Source organism: Poecile atricapillus, chromosome 4, assembly GCF_030490865.1.
Source record: "Poecile atricapillus isolate bPoeAtr1 chromosome 4, bPoeAtr1.hap1, whole genome shotgun sequence".
NCBI lineage: Eukaryota > Metazoa > Chordata > Aves > Passeriformes > Paridae > Poecile > Poecile atricapillus.
The window spans coordinates 64,102,423-64,124,465 of record NC_081252.1 but is presented as its reverse complement, the minus strand read 5'-3'; the positions used below and the strand labels follow the sequence as shown (position 1 = coordinate 64,124,465).

The window sequence follows — 22,043 nt, the reverse complement described above, 5'->3', positions numbered from 1 at the left end:
GTGCATCCTGCTTCATGATGGGTTGCAGATTATTCATGTACCATCCACTGAGAGAGGAAATGAGTGTGGTTTTATACTTAAGAAAAACCTTCTGGCCCTAAAAAAAAACCTGAGGGTTTTGACATGCAGTATCATTTTGTTAGTGGTTAAAATAGTGTGGCCATCAGGACAAGGGAAGTGGTGTCCCTTTGAACTGGACACTGGGGAGGCTTCACCTCAAATCTTGTCTTCAGTCAGCCTCTCACAGCAAGAAAGACATTGAGATGCTGGAGCACATCCAAAGGAAGGCAACAAAGCTGGTGGAGTGTCTGGAGTCTTGTGAGGAGCAGCTGAAGAAGCTGGGGTTGATTAACCTCAAGAGGAGCCTCAGGGGGGGACCTTAGCACTTTCTATATTACCTGAAAGGAGGTTGTAGTGAAGTGGGGGGTCAGTCTCTCCTTTCAGGTAAAAAGTGATAGGATGAGACAAAATGGCCTCAGGTTGTGTCAGAGGAGATTTAGTTTGGATATTAGGAAAAATGTCTTCATGGGAAAGGTTACCAAACATTGGAAAATGCTGCTCAGGGAAGTGGTTGAGTCACCATGCCATCTCCAGAGGTATTTAAAAGATGAGCGCTTTGAGACATGGTTTAGTTTTCACAGTGCTAGGTTTGCAATTGGACTTAAGGGTCATTTCCAAACTTGATTGTGAGTCTGTGAAATTCTGGCATTTTGTTAGTAGGCAAATATATGTGTTAAATTAGGCATTAAATGAGTGCTACGAGTACTGAATTATATGCTTGATTTTATAACTGAAAACTATCCCTCCTATTCTAATAACCATCAATTTTTAACATATTTAGAACTTAAGGTTTTAGTGATTTGCCTAATCAGAGTAAGAGATTATTTAGCTTTTACTGAAGAGGTTCTTGATGAAAGCAGAGAGATGGGAACTTCTGCATAAAATCTTTGTCATAGAGACTGGCAGCGTGCTGAAGTGTGAAATGGTTTGTGACAGCACACTGATCTCAGTGTTTCTGTTGGAAGCTTTTTTGAGTTGTTTCTGCATAAGATGAGAAAAGACAACCCCAGAATATTCCTGTGAGTGGAGAACACAGTGGATTTTTGAGAGTTACATATGAGTCTGCTCTGTTTTATTCAAAACAGACCTGGAAAGTAGATTTGTTTTTTCTTGTTGATGCCTATAGTTTCATTGACATTGTAACAAGAAAAGCTAATGGCAACATTCAAAACTGAATACTGTAAATTGCTACCTTTGCCTGTTCATTGTTGTGTGTAATTGAAGGGACTTCAAATTGGATCTTGTATCTTGGATGGTTTTCAGGACTAAGAGTAATTTAGAAAAGCAGCAACAACAAAAATACACCAAGCAAGTATATTTAACTCTTTTCTTCCCCACTGAAATAAAGCAAGATTGTTTAAAGCTTTGCTAATAAATTTGTGGTGGGTAAGCAAGTGAGACTCTGGAATCTGAACTGAAATATTCAGCCTTTGAGAGCCATAAATTAGAATTAATGTCTTAGTTAAATTGCCCTTTCTGCTCTCATTTTTAATTCTGAACTTGAAATTTCACAAACTTGCCCATGTCTTTGCTTTCCTACTGTGATTTGGCATTCTGCTGCTTAGAATGGGCTGTAAAGGTATGGAAGCCTTAAGGACATACTGGAGTTTTTGATGTAAAGCTATTGTAAGACTATTTTAATTTTCTCTTATCATATTTAATTGCTGTAGCCAAGAGTAACCTTCACCTTAACTTCTGTTGTGATGCTGTGTGTGCTGTTCTAGTGGTGGACTGTTGATGCCACTGACACGCTCAGAACTCAGCTCCTTGAGTCCAGAGGTCAAGGCTTGTGCTGTGCCAGGTCCATGTCCATACACAGAACTAATGCCAAAGTGAAGGACAGTGTGCTGACCATGATCAGGGAACAATTTCTTTCTTAGAATACCCATCCTTCTGCCCCCAGTCTGTATGAACACAGACCCACTGCCACCACTCTTTACATGGCAGGTGCCTTTTGTACCAGGTGGGATCCTCAGTATTTGCACTCCCTGAGCAGCAAGTGAATGCAGTGAGGGCTGGCAGCGGGGAGCTCGCCTTCCTAAGCATATTGCCTGTGCCTTGAGTGTGGCAGCTGGAAGTCCAGAAGAGCAATACGTCACCACCCAAGGCAATAGTTCACAAAGCTGGAGTGGCAAGTAACTACCTAGGGAGAATAGCCAAGAAAATTGAATTTAGTAGTAGGGGGGGACTGCTCTGATCAACTGTGTGTTAGTCATTTTGTGTGGTAGTGAAATGAGCATGTGGGGGACTGAGTGAATAGTATAGCAACATGAGAGGTAAAATGTTACACCAATATTCCAGCTGTTGCAGCTATATTAATATTTATTTTTGTGTTTAAAAATTCAATATAAAGTCTACCTACCAGCACTGGTAGCTAGCTAGGAATATGCAGTTTAAGACAGGGTTCTGGCATATCTGTTTATATTGGGTTTATGTAGAATTGAGTAACATTTTAAACATTTTACTAATGTGCTAATTAAAAGTAAGATAAAATATTTAACATCTTGATAATACCTTGTAAAAGTGGGGAATTTTGATTTAAAAAAAATAATGATTTTTCTTAAAGATTGTGATATTGTCTCACATCTCAAAGTGAAAGTACTGTGTGTTTTTGACAAACTGTTTGATTTGGCATATTTGGAGATGCTTACAGGAAAGCCCCAGATTAAGTCCCATGCTCTGCTAGTTTCCTTGCTGGGAAGTGTTTTGGCCTGAGGCGTTGTGTCCGGGAATGCCTGGTGACAGCCTGGCAAGCCCAGCTGAGAGGGGGCTGCTTGGACAGCCTGGAAAGTTGAAACTGTTCCCCTGAGATTGTCTTTTGAAAAGGAGTGAGAATCGTTGCCATTTAGAAACCAATTAAAATTATGACTATGCAGCCTGGTAATGGCTTTTCTGAAAACAGGCAGAAAAATGCCAAAGTTTGAAGCTGTAGGAAGAAAAGAGTGGAAGGAACAAGGAGACCTCAGAGTCTCTCAGAACTGGGATGCATCTCTGAAGGGGTACTGTTGCTGGCACCATGGAAACAAATTGCATTTCTGAGTAGCATCCAGAAGAAAGCTCTATGCTTCCCAGTGAAAGGTTTCAGCAGTCAAGTGTTAGTATTTTCCAAGGTCAGATGAATCTATTTGTTAAAAAAAACCAAAACAATTTCAGAACAAAAATCTAGTATATATGTGAAAACAACAGACTGTATTATGCCTGTACCATCCTTTCTCAGATATTTAGAGTCCAGCTCTTCAAGCACCCTGCAGATATCTACAACCCTACATCTACTATAGGAACATAGCTGAAAAGAGACAGCAGGTGAATTGATAAATAAAATTATGTTGGCTAATGTTGACTATGCAGCAAGTTATGTGGAAAAGCAGTTAAGTTCTTGTAGATTAGCTGTTCCAGTGACAACTAAATATGTGTGGATCAGAAAAAAGTTATTTTATTTAATTGACAGTCAACACTACAAACAAGAATGCTACAGAAAAGTGCAGCTTTACTGGCAGTGGATCCAGGGTATTGTAGAACAGCCTATATTGTTAAAAATTAATAGGAAGGATCAGAAAAATATTTGAGAAAGGCAGTGGCACAAGTTGCTGTATGGATTTGCATCATACTGGTTGAATCTGTTAAAGCAAAACCTTTCACTGCGTACTGGGAAGATACAAGTGGATTTGCAGAAACATTTGTCATCATCATCAATGCTGAGGCTGCTTAACATAATGTTCAACTACTTCAGCTACTGATGGAGCAGCCAAATAACATGCCTGGAGACTTCTGGGACTCGGGCACATTGTCTTGGGATTGTAAGTGATGCACAAAGCTTGCACAAAGCACAGCTTGAAAACAGACTCATCTATGTAATAATTAATCCAGAGATTCATTCAGAGTCAGGGAACATGATCAGTTAATTAAATTGGTTACTGTGGACTTGATACTCTCTAGAGGAGGAGTATCAGGCTTTGCTATCACATGTAAAGTGCAGTTGGGTGTGCTCATGGAGATGTTATACTACACAGGACACAAGATAAAAAGATACTCTATGAAGCAATTACACACTTTTGTTGGCTGACTAACCTCATCCAAAATTCTGAAGGATATGATCTAAACAGGAAGCACTTTAAAGATAGGAGTTGCTCATACAGTTTGCCATTTTGGCTTTTGACTCTTAAAAAGGCCTATAAAGAAGCTCATTCAGGGTTTCTGTTTACTGTAGAGGAGTAGTCAGGCAAGAAAACAAAAAGGAGAATTTGTGCTCCACCTTCATAGGAATGGGGTGACAATTGCACCAATGTATGAGAGACGCAGCCTATATAAAATGAATCTTTTCCAGTGTATGAATACATTTATATAAAACTTCAAAGATGCTTGATTCAGTAGTCAGAAACAGGATTAGAACCATTGGAGGTGAGATACAGTATATTTGGATCTGCTGGGGAATGTCATGGCTTGGTGAGCTCAGATTGGTATTTATCAGGTTTGTACTGCACTGAAAATTCAGCACTGGTTTAATTCTCAGTGATTTTGACCACTGTTTAGTCTTGAAATAGAAATTCATGAAATAGAAAGCCAGGCATGACTGTCTTGAAAAAATTCCAACCCTGAAGATAGGTGGGCATTTGTTACTATTCTTACTGAGTTTACCATGTTGTTGTTACAGTCGCTAAATTAGTCCAAGTTTGTCACATTGTTTAACAGTTTAAATATTTAAGTAAAACTTAGAGAAGTGAATTAAAATGGTTCGTAAAATATAGACATCAGCTTTCCCTGGCCCATATATCCACAATTATGTCAAGTATAAACTATTCCCTTCCAAATAAACATGGTAAGACAGGGAAGCTCCCTAAGTACATGTCCACCTGGGTTTTGTAAGCAACAGGATTGCATCTCATCATTATGTGAACAGAATTATTTTCAGTGATCTGTGTGCATCACTGCTCCTTTTAAGGGTCCAGTTCTGAATGCTCTGTTCATGCTTTTCTATTTGCAACTAATTGTATTTCCCTATATTGTTTGTCTTACAAAGCAGTGGCTTTTCAAAAAAACTTCTGCTTCTTATATTAATGAGATTTTACTGTCTTCAGCTTTTCATGTTTTATTAATATGTAATAGGCTTTTTCATAGAAAAATCATTTTACAAAATTACTTGCTTTTGTAATGGGAGTTTTTGTTCATATTAATGTATATTGCTGAAAATGGATTTTAAAATAAGTAATAAATGAGAATAATATTAAGTAAAAAATGAAAAAAGTAACTTCTTTGAACATAGACAACCAGCTAACATTCTAAATTTTCATATTTTTCTATTAATTCAGCAGATTTACTTTTTGGTAATTTAACATTAAATTATTTATTTTTAGTATAAGCTTCTTTTATTAATGTCATAGGTGCTTTTACTTCTGTAGATCAAAGTGATGTGATTTCAAAACTATGCCTATTACTTTGTGTTATATCACTGACTAATCTTTCATAAAAATTTAAGAGTATAAGCTAGCATTCATATTACTTATTATTAAATTTATGAGCATTTGATTTGATGGCATTTCAGCTGCAATGTAACTGAGACCCATCCTCAGCTGAGAAGTATTTCCGTTCTGAATACGTATTGTCAAAGTCAGTGCTGAATTGGAAGAGTATTTTTGAAGCAGAACTTAGCACCTTTAGCACTGATGCTCCACACATTGTGGATTGTTTGACTTCTTTATAATTTGCTAAATGTTTCTTTGAGTTGAAAATATTAACAGTTGACTTATGGCTTAAACCTTTTAACTCATGCATGAAATGCTTTACATTTAAATGGCAAGTTTTCTGTGGGGTGTATGGGAGTTCCTTAGGGAGAAGACAGTTTTGTTCTGACTCCTGCTGGGTTTTGCAGGACAAATCCAATCTCTGTTTCCTGACTGGCCTCAGTCTCTGTTGCCTGTCAGAATTTTGAGTACCTTGATAGAGAGTATCTGGCTCTGCATGCACACGGAGCACTGGTGCCATGAGCCCCTCCCTAGCTGGACTCTGCACCAAGTGGCTGCCATGCAGAACCCAGCCTTAGCTCTAACGCTGAATGTTGCCTTGGTTTTCAGAAATGCCCTTTCCTGTGGTCACTGAGGCAAGCAAAGCCCCTCAGCAGCTTTTGACCTCTGCAGCTTGGGACAGCCAATGGAGCCATTCACTGTTTGCCTTGATACCCTCATGGACAAAGAAGGTGTTGTTCAAACGAGAGTCTGACGTCAGCCCCCTTCTGGTCAGTAGAAGATGGTTCGCTGCTTTTGGTATTTGTAAGGATTATAGCAATTCTGTAAAAACTGAATGTTGGGAATTTACTATCCAGTTAGTACACTTCTAGTTCTGTCTCAGATGATTGTGTCCATTTGACATGACTTCAGCAACACCAACTAGTTTTGGGACTTCCAAAGAATTACTGTGACAGGTACTACTGAAAGATTGCTGTGTAAATTCTGATAGACACTTAGTAATGAAAAGAATCTGTGTAGTCTGATGAACTTCATGCATAGTGTGGTTTTTTTTGTGAATAATGATAATCAGAAGATGAATATATCAATTAAGATTCTAATTGTGGGAATAAGTAGTTTTTACACATTTGGACTAGAAAAAAGATTTAACTGTTGGGATAATAAAACTCTGAAATTTGAAGGCGATTAGTGCCTCTAATTTTTTTAATAATAATTTCTATATTTATATAATTTAACTTTTTGCTGAAGTTTGTGAATTATAGTTTCATACACTATGTAGATTTTTCCCCTTCCTTCATAGCTTGAAGATGTGTCCAATATGTCAGTGTCTTCTGAATTTGGAATAACCCTTCAGAAATGTGGTATGGTAAGTTTTCTTACATTTGTCATGTTAATTGGGTAGGAAGTTTGTTCCCAAGTGACCTTTAAAAAGTGGGAACCTAATTGTGCCCATGCTGAGTTTTTGGGAGTATGTGCATTTTGCTGTTACCATGGTCTCACTGTCTTTTTTGCAATGTTGATTCAAAACAGAAGTCAGTGAAATCTCCCAGGCTTCGGGGCATTTTGGATTGTGGTTGAAGTAAAAACCTGACTGTGATTTTCCGAAACTGCAGATAGGCAAGTCCCAATGAACTTTGGAGTAATCAGCCAATAGGCTGGATAGAGATAGAGACAGATTTTACAAGATTAGATAAATCTTCTGAGATATTCCCCTAGCCCAGCCATGGATGTCCTACCTGGCTACTGGGTCAAGTGTGGACTTCTTTTGAAGGATGAAGCACTGATCTCTGTGTTGCCCATTGTGTGTTTGGGCATCCTAACACACAGCCATAGAAAAGCCATTGTGTCTTAGTCTGCATATTCAGTGGGACACACCTACAGCACAGTATTTAATGAAAAAAGGTTTCATTTGACTTGTGTAAGTGTTTGTGAGGAGCAAAGACCTCTCTATTGTAAGAAATTTTTTAACTTCCCATTTTATTTTTACTAGACCGTTATTTTTCCTTTTTTTTTTTTTTCCCTTTTTTATTTTCCCTTTCTTTGCACTGGATGAAGTAGGTATGAATTTTTATATTTACTGTCAGTTCATCTTCTCTGTCTCCTGGAGAGAGAGAGAGAGCAAGAGCACATCCAACTTTAGGACCAGTCTGAATTCAGCCACTGAAATGGTGCCTATGAGGGTAGAGGATTCAGTAACCAGTACAGAAGAGGTGATGTTATAACCTTCACCAGATCAGCTCTGTACAGAAGAATGAATGTGTATCGCATCTCGTGGTGCTAATTCCTCCAATGTTGTTATTGAAATGGCAGCATATCATGATTAATGAGGCTAAATAGTGAGCATTTCAGACATAAGAAGTAGTAACACAAATCTGCTTTTCTGTCTATGGATTCCCAATTTTTATACCAGAGCCCCTCAAAAACAGACTTTGAAACAGTCCCATGTTCTTTTTTCTGCAGTTTACAACACAGCCTCACACAGGCTCATTAAGAGCTGCCAAATAACTCTGTAGGAGATTAAAGGTAATCTATTGTAGATGCTGGCTTTATCAAAAAATACTTTTGTAGTGCTATTAGTTGCAAATTACTGAAAACTATACAATTATATGTGACTGTCTTCCACCTGCAAATGCAGTTCACATTTAATTTTCCTTGGCTTACCTTGTCTTCTGCTTCAGTCCTATTTTAAGTGAACAAATGCTTTCATGCTAAGAGACAGACTGGCCATATGGTGCTCTTTATCTGTTTTAAATAGAAAAATAGTGAATTTTGCACATTTTCCTCCTCCTGCAATGAGTCGTTCCTCAGAGCATGAAGGTATCATATATTTGCTTCTTGGAGTCAGGATTTTTCCAACATCTTAATGTAGAATAGCCTTATTGAAACTGAGGTGTTTAAATTTTACCTGTGCTTCCAGCATCCACTGTCTTCCTTCTTTCCAGAAATGTGTTTCTTTAAGAGCTTCATTCCATAGTATGACATGACCTTTTCTGTAATAGTACTTCACAGTGACAATAATCCTTAGCAGAACTGAAATAAATCTTTAAATTTAATTGCTTGTCTTCTAACACTTTTACCTGTCTTGTTTCTTAATCTCCTAAGCATTTGTGCATTGGAGATTATCAATGATTCTATAATCTTTTTTCTCCCTCCTTTCCTGTTTCTAGTTGTTCTAACTTATTCCTAACAAGGATCTTCCATTCCTTTCAATTTCTATGGCAATTCCTTCCTCCTCTCTTTCCTCCTGTTGTGTCCATGCTCTTACTGTGCTTCTTTCAGGCCACTCTCCCAGGCACCTGAAGTGAGATCACTTGCAGGGGCTGATGACACACAGGGCACTTCAGCAGCAGCGAGGAAATAGAGTAGCTGCTTATGTGTTATCAGTGGCTGCCATTGGGTTTGGTTCCTGTAGGTGCCTGGCAGCCTAACTGTCTGCTCCAAAAGCAAATGAAAACATCTCCAGGTAAATTAGAGGAGCAACTTAAACAAGATAACCAGTGGTCACTGATCACAGTGGCAGCACTGCATAGAGGGGTTCTTTCTAGGAGCAGTCAAACCATACTGTTTGCTTGATTCTCATCTGCTGATTTCAGGGGGGAAAAAATCTGAATTCTTTCAACCCCTTTGCAATTGAGCTTAAGTCTGATTGCCAGTCAAAAATAAGGAATGAAAAACATGGATTTAATATTAATGAGAAATGTGGATTTGAGACTTTTTTCATGTTACGTTTTGGTTTTGCTTTTTAAAGGAAATATCTAGCCTTTGTGATAGCACATGAAATGTTGAAAGGTATCTTGACTGCATCATGCCAGTTCAGAAGTGAGGAGAGAGAAAATCTGACCGAAATATAATACATTTTTAATACCTGATGATTTTAACTCTCAGAAGTTGGGGTATAACTCATGATATATAAGCATGTGAAATTGGTAATGGTTTCCTCAGAAATATAACTAAGCCTATTTTTATACATGCATTAATACATATATTTTTATACATTGTTTGCATCTTCTGGTACAATAAATAGTTGAGAATTTTGTCACTCAAACAGAGAAATGTGGACTAAGCCTTAATAATTTCATTAAGCTGTTTCTTCCCTTTGATTCATATAATTCTAAAACTCTGATCTGGTTCTATGCTGAATTAGTATGACATGCACAGAACAGTGCACAATGAGACCATAGCTACATGAATTGAACCCTGTGCTACCATGAACTCTGGTGTGATTTATTATTTCGTATTTGCTGGTGTCCAGGTACAGTGTAGACATTTCTGTAAAAGGAAGATCTAAGAAGAGAAAGGTTTGGCCTGAATTGTAATTCTGTCAGTTAAAGGACTACTAATTTAGTGTCATTATTTGAAACCTCATAAATCGTCATGAATATACTACACATCACCATATTCTTATAGAGCCTGTAAAGATTTAGACAATTCTGGTTTTAATACCAGTTACAGAGGAAGGCAGTTTGGAAGGTGAGAGGTCGGTAAGCAACTCTGTGCTTAAGAGTAATTTCATTTAGGGAGTATAATTACTCAGTAAGACTTAAGGGCTTAATGGAAGGAATAAATAATATCACATGAGCGCATGTTGCTAGAGATTGGTGATTAGTGTATGTCCTTCATTGCTAATTGGAAGCAGAGCCATGAATTCCCAAGTTCACTGGTGGCTCCATCTGCCCTCACATGGGAAGGGTAAGTCTAGATAGCCGGTGTCCTTCAGAGAATGGGGTTGCTATGAAAAAAAGGAAAATAGAAACAAAAACTGCATGGAGAGAATTGCTTTGCAGTGAGGCAGCTTGCAAAAGAAGCATCTTCATGGCACAAAGGTACAAATTTAAGAATTTTTCAAACTCTGATTATAAAGTTATGATCCAGTTTTGCATTGTATGCAGTATCACAGGGACATTCAGAATTTGATTACACTTCTGGTCCAGTATGGGCTGTGTTTCCACCTTTTGGCTTTCTGCCACTGTCTCCAAGCAACAGCTTGACATACCAAAGATTAAAATCCCACTGGGAGTGTGAGATCAAACTGTGTGGAGTTTCATTTGCAGATCACTCAAAATACCTTCAGAAAATGAATTTACACATATAATGAAGTTTTATTTGTAATCAAGGCTATGAATTTTGCTGTTAAGATGCACATATAGCCATCTTGCACCATTAATACTAATATTTCTGTTTTCAGGTGGATGTTGAACATGACCCTCAAACTGCATACATTAAACTTGTGATTAATAACACCAACACATTGCTCTCAACAAATATCACAGATCTTATCCTCCTGGACAACATCACTGGGCTACACATTCAAAAAAACAGTGGGAATAAGACCACAGATGGCATACAGATTTACAGGAAAAGTTTCTTGCAAGGTAACAGAATCTGCAGTAAAATACTCCTGATATTGAATGTCAAAATATACCTGTTAAAATCACAGTATTTATTTATTAAATTATAGTGGTGTAGATTATTTGATTATCACTTAATACAGGTGAAAAAGTCTGGGAAAGGTTTTAGGCTGCAGTTTCCAATTCTGTCAGCTCACTGTTAACTGTTTTGACTCCCACCTTTGAACTTCTTCCAGGCACAGAACTGAACCTCCTGTACTTTGTAAAAGTTGCTATCAAAAATGAAAGTCTTTTACAATGGTATTTTTCATTTTGGATATTTTTTTAAACTTCTGCAAAAGGCATTTTAATCGTATTTTGAGCCTTCTTTAGCCAAGTGTGGCATCTCAGTTTGCCTGAGATATTGAGGTGAATTGGAATTGCAAAAGGCCATGAAAGCAGGGAAAATGATTCATCAGAAACAAGGCAGCTCTTCTCAGTATCTGATCTCTCCAAACTGAAAAAATTATAAAAAGTCAAAACAAGTAATAGAGAAATAAACATTTTCCCATTATGAAGTCAGTTTGTTCCTTTTTTAATTGATAGCAGTTCAATCAGTCCATATGCATTAAATTTTATCTTTCTTGATTTCTTCATCTCCTTTTTCCTAATCACAAGCATGTCGAAAATTAGCAGCTTGCTTTTGGGAGTCACGATGCTTCTCCAGGAGCTTCAGAAGTGTTCACTGATTCCCGTTTATGATTGAAGTATCTCTGGTTTTGATGGTTTTATCGTGAAGGATGTCCCCATAGAAAAGAGAAATAAGTAGATGTGGGGCTGCTGTCTGGTTGCAATTGGATAGCCAAACTCTATTTCTGATAACACCAGTGTGAGCAGTGGTACTGATGGCAGGACTGGTCTTTTTGGAAATGTCAAGGAATTGCTGGTTTTCCACAGAGATTTCCTAGAAACAGTTGTCCCTGAGAAAGAATAGAAAAGTGGCTTGCATATCTGATCTAGTAAACCAAGTTGGAGTTGCTACGTAATTTATAATTACTGAATCTGGAGCTGAAGCTAGCTTTTGCAGACAAATCAGTGTGAAAAATACTGATGTCGAAGAAAATCCAGCAGACCAGATTTCCTCATAGTTCAAGGTTTGGTCATTACTATATTAATCCTGAAGTCAGCCCATAGCTTGCCACTAGGTCTGGGCAGAAAGGCTCTGTCTACACTGGCCTATGTACTGTCACGCTCAATGTTTGCCATAATGATTTTTCCATACTTCAGTGAATTGTGAATGAAAATTCACCTGAAATCCATCAGATATCTCTTTGGTTTCAACAAGGGAAGAATCAACAAGTTAGTGGTTAAAATGTAGGCAGTCCATTTTATAATAAAAAATATTTTAAAATCATCTCATAAAGATTTTGGTATCAAAAAATAATGTTTTTGGGTAGGTCAGGGCATCATTTGATGCAGTTTCCAGATCCTGGGCTGAATTTGCTTGAATTCATTGAGGCAGCAGATACAAAGGATGTTGCAGAGTTCAAGTGGCCATCAGCTGTCTACTCTGGATGTGTGGCATCTGCTATGTCAGGAAGGAAAAGCTCCAGTGCTGTCCCAAGCCTTCCCCAGGGATCTTTAAGAAATTTTCATGGAAACAGAACAAATCTATCCATATCCCTGTTTTAATAGGTGGAGAACACTTTGCAATCAACTACTCTGCACTTCTTGATGCAGAAGAAATGTGGCATGGCAGGGTCTTGACTTTGCCTGCGAAGCTAACTTTCAAGAGTTCATCACAGGTATTTTATTCACAATTTTATTTTGCTCTTCACAATTTTTGTATAAAAAACAGTCTTCAAGGTGATTCTTGCTTGCCTAAACAATGAGATTATCATGTAATGAAATGAAGCTCTTAGTCTCTCTGATTGTTTACTATTAATTTATAAAAGCATAGCTTAAGAAGTCCTAAAGTACTTTTTGTGTGTTGTCATGGAGCCTTTCTTTATACTTCTCATATTTCTCTCTGGTTTATTGATCTGTCCTGGAAATAAGTGTCCCACATACTAACGTGTATTCCTGAAGTCTAAGATTGAAAGTTTTGCCGTATTTTTATAATAAAATAATTTATTTTAACTGAAAAACAAATTGCAGCAAAGGAAAACCTCATTGCTCATTAGAAAGACACTTTTTAGTATAAGAGTTTTCTGGATCTGAAAGATTTTTCAGAGAAGCTGAGAAATCTCCATCCTTGCTGATTTTTGAGAGCTCTGTTGCATCAGACTCTGAAGCAATTGGTCTAATGCTGGAATTAGCCTGGCTTTTTGAGTAGGAGACAGGACAAGTAGTTTCTGCCAAAGTAACAATTTTCAATTCTTAAATATGGCTTGATGGTTTTTCTGTGGTTTTCACAACTACATGTAATTGTAACCTGCAGATTAAAAAATTTAAAAGATTAAAAAGATTTAAAAAATTTAAAAGTCAAAGATGCAGACGTATTTTGATTTCAATTGCCTTTTTCCTTGGTTTAGGAGGAAGAAATGTTCTATGTGTATGGGAGTGGTACTAGAGTGGTGGAGAGGAAAACTTTAAAAAACAGGGCATGGTAAAAATAGAGATTTATGTACTGACTGTGACTCCTGTTCTGTGCATTCTCAGTCAACCCAGATTTTGTAGGCAAAGAAAAATATAATACTTTGTGCATTGGGATATGGAGAGTGTATCCCACAGAGCAGCTGCTTCCATGTCTTTTAGTGTTACCTCTAAGTACACTGCACTTTCCTATCAGGATTATTGCAGCTTTAAGCTTAATGAGAAGTATAGCTGATCTTCTAAGGAGAGGCTTTTCTAGAGACTGGGCTGTTTGCCAGTGGGTTCTGCTTTTTTTTTAATACAGATAATTTTTTGTATCTCTCTCAGAATAAAACACATTTCGTATCATTGACAGCGTCATTTACCATAACGGAAGAAGAAAAGACCAAGGTAAATTCTATGATTTGATATTATATTGACTCTCTTGCCTATACTTTTGGACAATCTAAAGTAAACCCTAGGAGCTAAGGATGTACTTGGGTCTCATCACTCAGCTAGTAATCAAACACAATTGGCTAGTAATCAAACACACATTCTGCCTTCTCAGATTTTAAAAAGAAGAAAACAGAACTCAACATAAGAGATCTTTTTTTGTCTTAAACCAGCAATATTTAGTATGGAAATCTAAAAATGCCATTATGCTCCTTGCCGTCTTCTTTCGTTTGAAGAATTGTTCAGGCGCAGGAAACTCTGATGAGGAATATTCTCATCTGCTGCTGTGCCTAACTACCATGAGAAAGCTTTTTGTTTTTCCAAAAGGATAAAGGTATCCTCCACCCACTGAGGTTTCTGTATGATGCTGATACTCCAGCCTGAGAAATAAAACTGCAGAAAGAGTGGCAGAGTTTATGCTTCCTTTCATTTTTTAACTCGTCATTCTTATGATATGACTTTCTGTTCTTGGCTTCTGAAGTAATTCTGAAGAGTAGTTTATAACAGGCAAAAAAACCCTTCAAAATTACATTGATTGCAGAAATATTATTCTTCTAGATATTTTTTTATTAAAAAACTCATCTTCATCTGTCAGTTTCATTGCTAGAGTAATCCCTTCACCAAACTTTTTCTTCTCCCCCAGCCTCTCTGACTTGACTGGCTGCTATTGCAAGGGGTCGTTTTTAAAGAAGCTGTGGCTTGGTTGGCAAGAGTAGTGGGATTATTTGTGGTCAGGCAGAAGCAAAGAGTTTGTTTCACCATAGAACATTTTTGCCATGGCTGTGTATGTGGATAGTGCTTGCCTGAGTAGGCCCTGAGGACTAGACCACCTATTCCTTCCATGAACCTGTCCCATGAGTTTCTCTCTGCCTTTTGAATAAGCGATCTGTTTGGAGATTGGGCACAGGGGCCTCTTGTTCCAGTATTCTGCTGGGCATCTCTGCCTTCTCAGCTTTTGTTATCATCATAGATACATGTCTAGACATGGCTTTCTCGTAATTGAAGATCAAGTGCCCATTCTGCTAAAATGAAAGCCATGATTAAACATGATATTAAGTAAAACTACACATAAGCTAGAGAACTCATTGTCCCTGGATAAAGATCTAGTAATATTTAAAAGGGTTGGACATTTGTATAGCTAAGAATTACAAATGGACTTGCCATAAATCTGTTTTTTGGAAACTCTTAGAGGTGTAAACCTGAAGTAGCTGGCTGGGTTAGAAAAATAACTTCATTAATATTTTTTATAGAAGTCAGTGTGAATTGATTTGCAGCAGTTGCTGATGTCTTAAGCCAAGACTGTAAGCTACATTGGTCTCAACTGACCATGAAAATTTCTGCAATCTGTTACTATACATAAAACCTTTTTAGCGTGCCTATTATTTTTTCCAATTTTAACTTGATAGTTAGATCTCTAAAAGTTCTTGTGAAGTATTCCGTAGGTAGGTAAAATTAGCTCAGCTGCATTTGAACTTAGTAAATGAATAGGCTTTGTAACTAAAATGCGTGGTAAAGATGTGTGGAAAACGCCATAAATTTTTGGAAAATAAAGCTTAGAAATTATTTAACACGTCATGTTTCACATGCATAATATTTGACTTTGGGCTGTGGCCAAGCATAAGGTGTTTTGGAATGAAACCAGTTTGTGCAAGGAAATTTGGATTAGCTGGAGAAGGTGTGATGTATTTTATTTCATTTAAATTGTCAGCTGTCATAAATGCTCTCCATCTCAGATTTATTTGTTAAAAATAATTATTTAAGGCTGTTCACAGGTATGTTAAAGCCAATGCACGTATGCGACTAAGTGGACAGTAGATGTTGACTTTGAGAATGACAAGTGAAGAATTAATTATGTGGTCATGGGAGTGTCATGCTACATTGGTCCCATCAGCTTTCACTTGATTTGCTTGAATACTTAGATACTATGCTGTTCTTTAAATTTTTACAAACCCTGTGTATTTCTCTTCTGTGCCACTGGAAGAAAATGCTTGGTTGCCTGGAACAAGGTCATTTTGTGGGTTATGAAAAAAATATGATTGTTGCTCATCTGAGTGTCCGTCAAATGTCAGCACGCTGACAGGGCCTGTGAATACTTTCTGCCTCTGCCCTTGGCCAGGGGAGTTTGATGCTGAGTGGGACACTGGTGAAAAGGAAAATTCTCCCATCTAAGGATGTGGCATGGGTGAGATGATAATAATTCCTTTACACTGATTTTTATGAGGTTTGCTTCCCTCATCATCATGGGAGCAGATTGGCTCTGGAGAGTTTGGCCTGTAAGGCCTCTTCCAGCTATTTGGATGGCATTAGAGGCTAGCTTAAGGAATGGTTTTTGAGGCCTGCTGATACCCATGGTTTGGAGGTTGATCTGCAGGTCTTGACTTGAGGTGGGGCAGCTCTCCTGCAGCATCTGCTGTGGTGCTTTCAGATGGCATTAAGCACCTGCTGTGTTCTGCTTGGACTGACAGTCCCCCTGGTGACATGGACTGTCCTTCCAGAGCCCATTTTCTTTAAGATAAAAGCACAGACAAAACTTCCTGCCCTCATGCAAACTGATTGTCCCACCATGGGTCTCACCTTTTAATTAGAAAGCACAGAGTCATTCCATAGCCAGTTCTTTTTCTTCAGAACTTAAACAGCTTCTTTCCAGCTTTACTGAATCCATAGCCTCACCAGATCCTTGCTTTCCCAGCAAGGGAAAAGAAGCCTAGACAGATCCTTAAATTTCACAGAGTGTATGGAAATTAGACAAATGCACGTGGGTTCAGACAAAATGATGAAGTGGTTATCAAGGTGGCTTTTTTTTCCTAAGTATTATCTATGGCATCTCCACTTTCCCTGAAAGTGGAGGGATCTCAGTCAGAGTCCTGATGTGACATAGGTGTTAAATTGCAATAAATTATTTTCAAATTGTAGTCCATGTTTGAATATTGTTTCCTATGAAGGGTTACCAGTGGCTCTATGGAATGCTGTCAAGTTTCTGCCCCAAGGGAAAAAACAAGCCCAGCTTGCAAGCAGCATGTTAATTATTTACAGTTCCTAGCCCTAGCAGAGTGATCAGTTTGTGGTGAAACATTACACTAATAGCTGTGATATGTTTTTCATTGAAAGATCTCATAGAACTAAACAAACACTGAACTAGCTTTTGCTACATAGACCATGAAATAAAAATTAATTTTTAATGCAATTCAATTTAAAGATTAATTTAAGAGCTACAGTAGAAGGTCTACAAAGTTGTTATCTGGCTTATGGTTCCAGTGCTCCTGCCAGCCTTTTCTGACTCAGGCTAATGCAGAAGGTTGCACACAGATTGAGTGGGTGACAGTTGCATGTTTATTCTGAACTCATATTGGTACCTTCTTCCTCTGGTGTTTACTCAGTTTCACTGAATCAAGCCAACATCTGACTGACTTTCCAGAGTCAATAAGCAACATCAAATGCCATCAATTTCAAGTAGACTTCTTAAAAGAGTGGCAACTTTGGAAAATAGGCTATTAAGTACAGAGCACCCGAAAGTCACAGCAGAAAAAATTCTTGCTTGAATTACACAGGAATTTGGACAAGGTCAACATAGCAAAGTAGGCTGACTTGGAAACCCATTGAAAATACACACTTGTTTGAAAATATTCATCAAGATATAGTAATAACATAATGGTGAGAAATCCTGAAGTTCTGTGAAGCCATTTAAAAATAATTTACTGTTTGCTTGCAGTTACAGTCTTTGAATTACAGTTATGATCTGATCTTTATATGTATTTAAAATAGCATTTTAATTAAATGATCTTTTAATTTCAGATTTTATATGGGCATGCCATCAGTGCTTCAGGGTTCTTCATTGCTTTTTTTGTTTCCCTTGTATTGACATGTGCTGTCTTTTTCATCGTTTACCGAACCCAAATATTAAAATGGAGTTTCTGTAGTAAAAATCAGGTGAGTACTGTCTGTCAGTATGATGATGATGATGATGATGATAACTTGCTAACTAAGATTGTCTGAAGAGTTTTTGAAGATGAATAAAAAGCCACCAAGTGATGGATTTGGCTCACAGGTATTATAATCTCCACAGCCTCTAAACTTCAGTGCAATCAGATTTAGAGGTGAATGTAAGAATGATACCCTGATCAAAAAACCTACTGTCAGTAGGTGGATGTTGGCTCTAGAGCAGATGGGGATTACCCTTTACCTGTTCATTTCTTTCCATATTCCTCTCTTCCTCCCCTCTGTCCCTCAGAATTAGAAGCAGGAAGTCTCGGGGTTAAAAATTTCCAAGAGAGTAGACAGCTTATTTTGAACACAGCAACTTGGGTGCAAAATTTTTTTCCAGTTATCAGGAATAGGGATTTGAATTTTGGTCTTAGTTTCTTCAATGTGCAATAATATCTTCAGTGATTAAGAATCAGAATGGATTGAGGATGAAGTATTTTCATTGTTCTGTGCCAGTTTGAAGGAAGTTTTTCGGTATATATTGGTCCAGAGAAAGAAAATACAGAATCTGATAAATTTTAATCGAGTTGGTGCAATTCCAGCTGTTCCTTCTATTAATTATTTTTGTATTTATGTAAAGTATAACACCTTTATTGGGAGGGAGATTAGAGACCTTAGTGAAAATATTACAGTGATTGGAGCAGTCCTAAAAGAGGTATGCTGAGAGGTTTGATCCCCCTTGTCTGCCGAAAAGGTGGTGAATCTCTCATCCCTCTGAACTGACCAGACTAGTTCACAATTGCTTACAGCCTTTCTGCAGTTGAAAATTGCACCATCGATAACTTTTATTTATTTTATGTCTGAAAAAATTAATTTCTTTGAATGAAAAGGATGTGACTTGCTTCTTTCTATAACAGAAATAGTAATAATGAATTAGTAAAAAAGGTCTAGCTTGGTCTAGTATCAGATATTTATATTGGGGTTTTTACACCGTATTATTAGCCCTCAGTCTGAAGTCTCTGTGAATTGAGTCACTTCCATCATGGATAGGATTAGTTTTTCCATGTTGTTCACCTAATAATACTGTAATGTTGCCATATGTAATTTGTATACCACTGTAATGTTTTTGAAAATTGCCTAGAAAGTTTGAAGTGGAAGACAACTTCCTAAATGATTTCACAAATATTCTGTGTTCTCCAGTTCTTCTGTATTCCAGATTAGTTATATACTAAAAAACATCAGTCTGAAATAAAAGTAGTATATTTGATTTCAGAGACATACCTGAATTGCACAACCTCTTTATATTCTTTCCAGCTTTACAGTTTGATGATAAGTAGAAACCTTCTTGCACAGAGTTAAACTACAAAAAGATTAGATCAGACACTCATGAAACATTTATTTTTTTTACAATCTAAAGTTTGCTGCTTTTTCTCCCCTTCTTATTTTTTAGGAGATACAGCCTGATCTCAGCCAAAATCACAAACTGGAGCATTCTCAATTTAATTCAGGTGATCTCTTTAGTGAAGATATAATTATGAATGACCAAATCATTGATATTCTGTTCTTTGAAGAACCTGGGAACATGCTTCAGGCTTTAGAAGAGTAAGAATTCACTGCCATTACATCACATTTATTATTTTTATCATCAGCCAAACCTTTTAATATGTTTTGAGTATCTCCTCTTTATTTTTTTTATAGTGTCTGTTTACACATACTACTGCACTAACTTAGGCTTTTGAACTGTTTTAAACAATCATCTATGAGAACGAAAAGCCATCATATTTCATATCAATTCACTTTAAGAAATCAGAACTCCATCTAGGCCTCAGACATGCAAGTTTTCCAATCCAAATAAACACCTTGCTTTGTCTCTCTGTTGTTCACTACATGAAGGGAAATTTCATGGTGTGCAAGAAAATACTAAAACACAGTATTCTACTATTGCTTAACACATTCTACTTTCAAAAGGGTGGCTTTTGTCCTAGAAAAGAGAGCCCCTGCTGAGTGCCAGCGTTACTGTTCAGCAGTGTATTTTGAAAACAGCTGGATCAGAGTCTAAGGTGTGACACTTTGTAGTGCTGTCAGAAGGATACCAGGTACCTGTGATTGGTGGGACCACTTGCTAGAGCGCAGAAACACTCCTGATACTGTTGAAAGGCTTTTTGACAGAAATGTGCCACTGTTAAAGATCATCTGTTCTTCAGCAGGGTTTTATAAAAAGGTCCTATGTGAGGATGAACAGTTGTTGTTGATGCAGTCTTACCATTACCTCCTGGTAAGTGAGGTTAAAGGCAGTATTATGCAACTATAAAATCTATAGAGGCTGTAAAGTTTCAAAACCATGGGTGGAATTTTCTTTCTTAAAGAGCAGCCAACAACATTATTTTTTGCCTTTCCCTGATAATTGGAAACTTATCTCTGTAAATTGCTCATTGGTCCTTGCTTTTATATCTGTATAGCAGCTCAGGCTTTGTGAAGGCTTATCCTGAAAATAATTTTGTGAATATTAGTAAGAACAGGATCAAAAATTTTTTTAAACTCACTTTAGTTTTAATTTATTTCAGGGATAGTTAGTATCTAGCTAGTTGAAAAAAAATTGCTGAACTGTTTTCAGATACGTTATGGATAAAAAGGTAAATATTTTTGCAAACCTTTAGAAAGGTTTATTTTTACAACAGGTTTATTTCTAAACCTATAAAACATGATTTGTATCTTAGTTTGAATGCCTGTCCAGGTCTAAAGTTTTTTAACATTTTTACAAAGTCAGTGCATATGTCTCTTGCTTCCTTTTCTTTCCTCAGTTTCTATTTTCTTTATCTCTAAAGAGGTAGAGTGTTGCAGTGAAAAAAGTGTTGCCCATTAGTCAACACTCACTAACCTTCTTCACCTTCTAAGATATCTTCCTTTTTCCAGGGTGAGGATAGTAGGTAGACTACAAAGGTATTCAGAGTTAGAGTGATTCCTGCTATGAAAGATGATTGAAAGGGTGATAGGAATTTTCAGCCAACCAACATCCTCTTGCTTGTAATCAACATCAGCTACCTTCATAATTCTTTCTGCATGTTTTGGTGCAGGTATGTTTTATTTTTGTCTATGTGACACATGTACAAGCTTGCCAGCATAATCAGTAACATCCTTTTCATTGCACTGTCACGGTTGGAATCATTCTAGTCTTTCAGATACAAATGAGAAAAATACTCTGAAAAGTAAGAGCCACATGTTATTTTCTTCTTTGCAACATAAAATTGTTCTGTTTTTTAAGAAGTGAGAGTGCCAGATTGTTTAGGAGATACATCAGGAGTATGTGTTCAATATTTATGGACAGGGACATCTTTGGAGTATAGACAGTTTGGAGTGTCAGGAGGATTGGATAGAGAACAAAACATACTTTAAATGTTTCATAAGGAAGCTTCTTGGTTACTCATTTTGTGAATTTTGTTTTAATAAGTCATATCCTTAATGTACATTATGCAGCAAAATAGCTTGGCTTTTATTCTCAGTAGGTTCCTTGCTGTGTATATTACTGAACATTGGCCTCTGGGCAATGAATACTAATGAGGGGAAGCTATATGATTTGGGTATTTGATGTGCACACTAGAAGATCATGGTCCAAAATGTTGTGGGCCTCTTTTTCTATATGTCTGCAGGAGAATATGAAGAAAGCTGAGCAGTTTTGGTTTGTGTCCAGTGTGATGGAGCTTGACCATTCTCACAGTCTCAAAAGATACAGATACATTAAAGGGAACTTAATTTCTTTAAATGGCTTTTCAGTACTACATCTTTTCTTTCTAATCTTCATTTTGTACAGCTGTGCTTCCTTGAGTTTCTCAAAGCTCTAGCTGAATTTGAACCTGCTTGCTGATACACAATATGTACTGCCAATTATTTTGGCAAATGAGTAAGTAATATGTGTACATTGCAGCTGATTTTGTCCTGTGGTAGAGGACACTGAGGCCAGTGCACTAGAGAACAGGATTAAACTGTCTCCAAAAAGCTTTGACAGAAAAGTAGAAACAATTTATCATGATCATAGGAGTTCACTTTTTCTTTTAAAATCTAAATTTCTTGCTGTACCTGCCAATTTGATTTGCTATGGAGCAAGTGTTCTGTTTTTTTAAAGCCTGAATTTAAATGGAAAGTAAGAATCATAGAATCTTAAGGGATTGTAAGGGACTTTAGAGATCCTCTACTCCCAACCTCCCAACCAGAAGCAAGGACACCTCCCACCAGACCAGGTTGCTCAAGGCCT

General features: G+C 37.3%; 1 protein-coding gene across 2 annotated transcripts in view; it reads left to right on the top strand.

Annotated features, from left to right (window-relative positions):
* EVC2 (EvC ciliary complex subunit 2) overlaps nt 1-22,043 on the top strand; it is a 68,157-nt gene that overhangs the window by 4,768 nt on the left and 41,346 nt on the right. For both annotated transcript variants that reach the window (XM_058838564.1, XM_058838563.1), the window contains exons 3-9: nt 6,129-6,289; nt 6,820-6,885; nt 10,705-10,891; nt 12,542-12,651; nt 13,769-13,831; nt 17,666-17,800; nt 19,245-19,396. In XM_058838564.1, the coding sequence (XP_058694547.1) occupies nt 6,129-6,289; nt 6,820-6,885; nt 10,705-10,891; nt 12,542-12,651; nt 13,769-13,831; nt 17,666-17,800; nt 19,245-19,396 (874 nt within the window). The remainder of the gene's footprint in view (nt 1-6,128; nt 6,290-6,819; nt 6,886-10,704; nt 10,892-12,541; nt 12,652-13,768; nt 13,832-17,665; nt 17,801-19,244; nt 19,397-22,043) is intronic.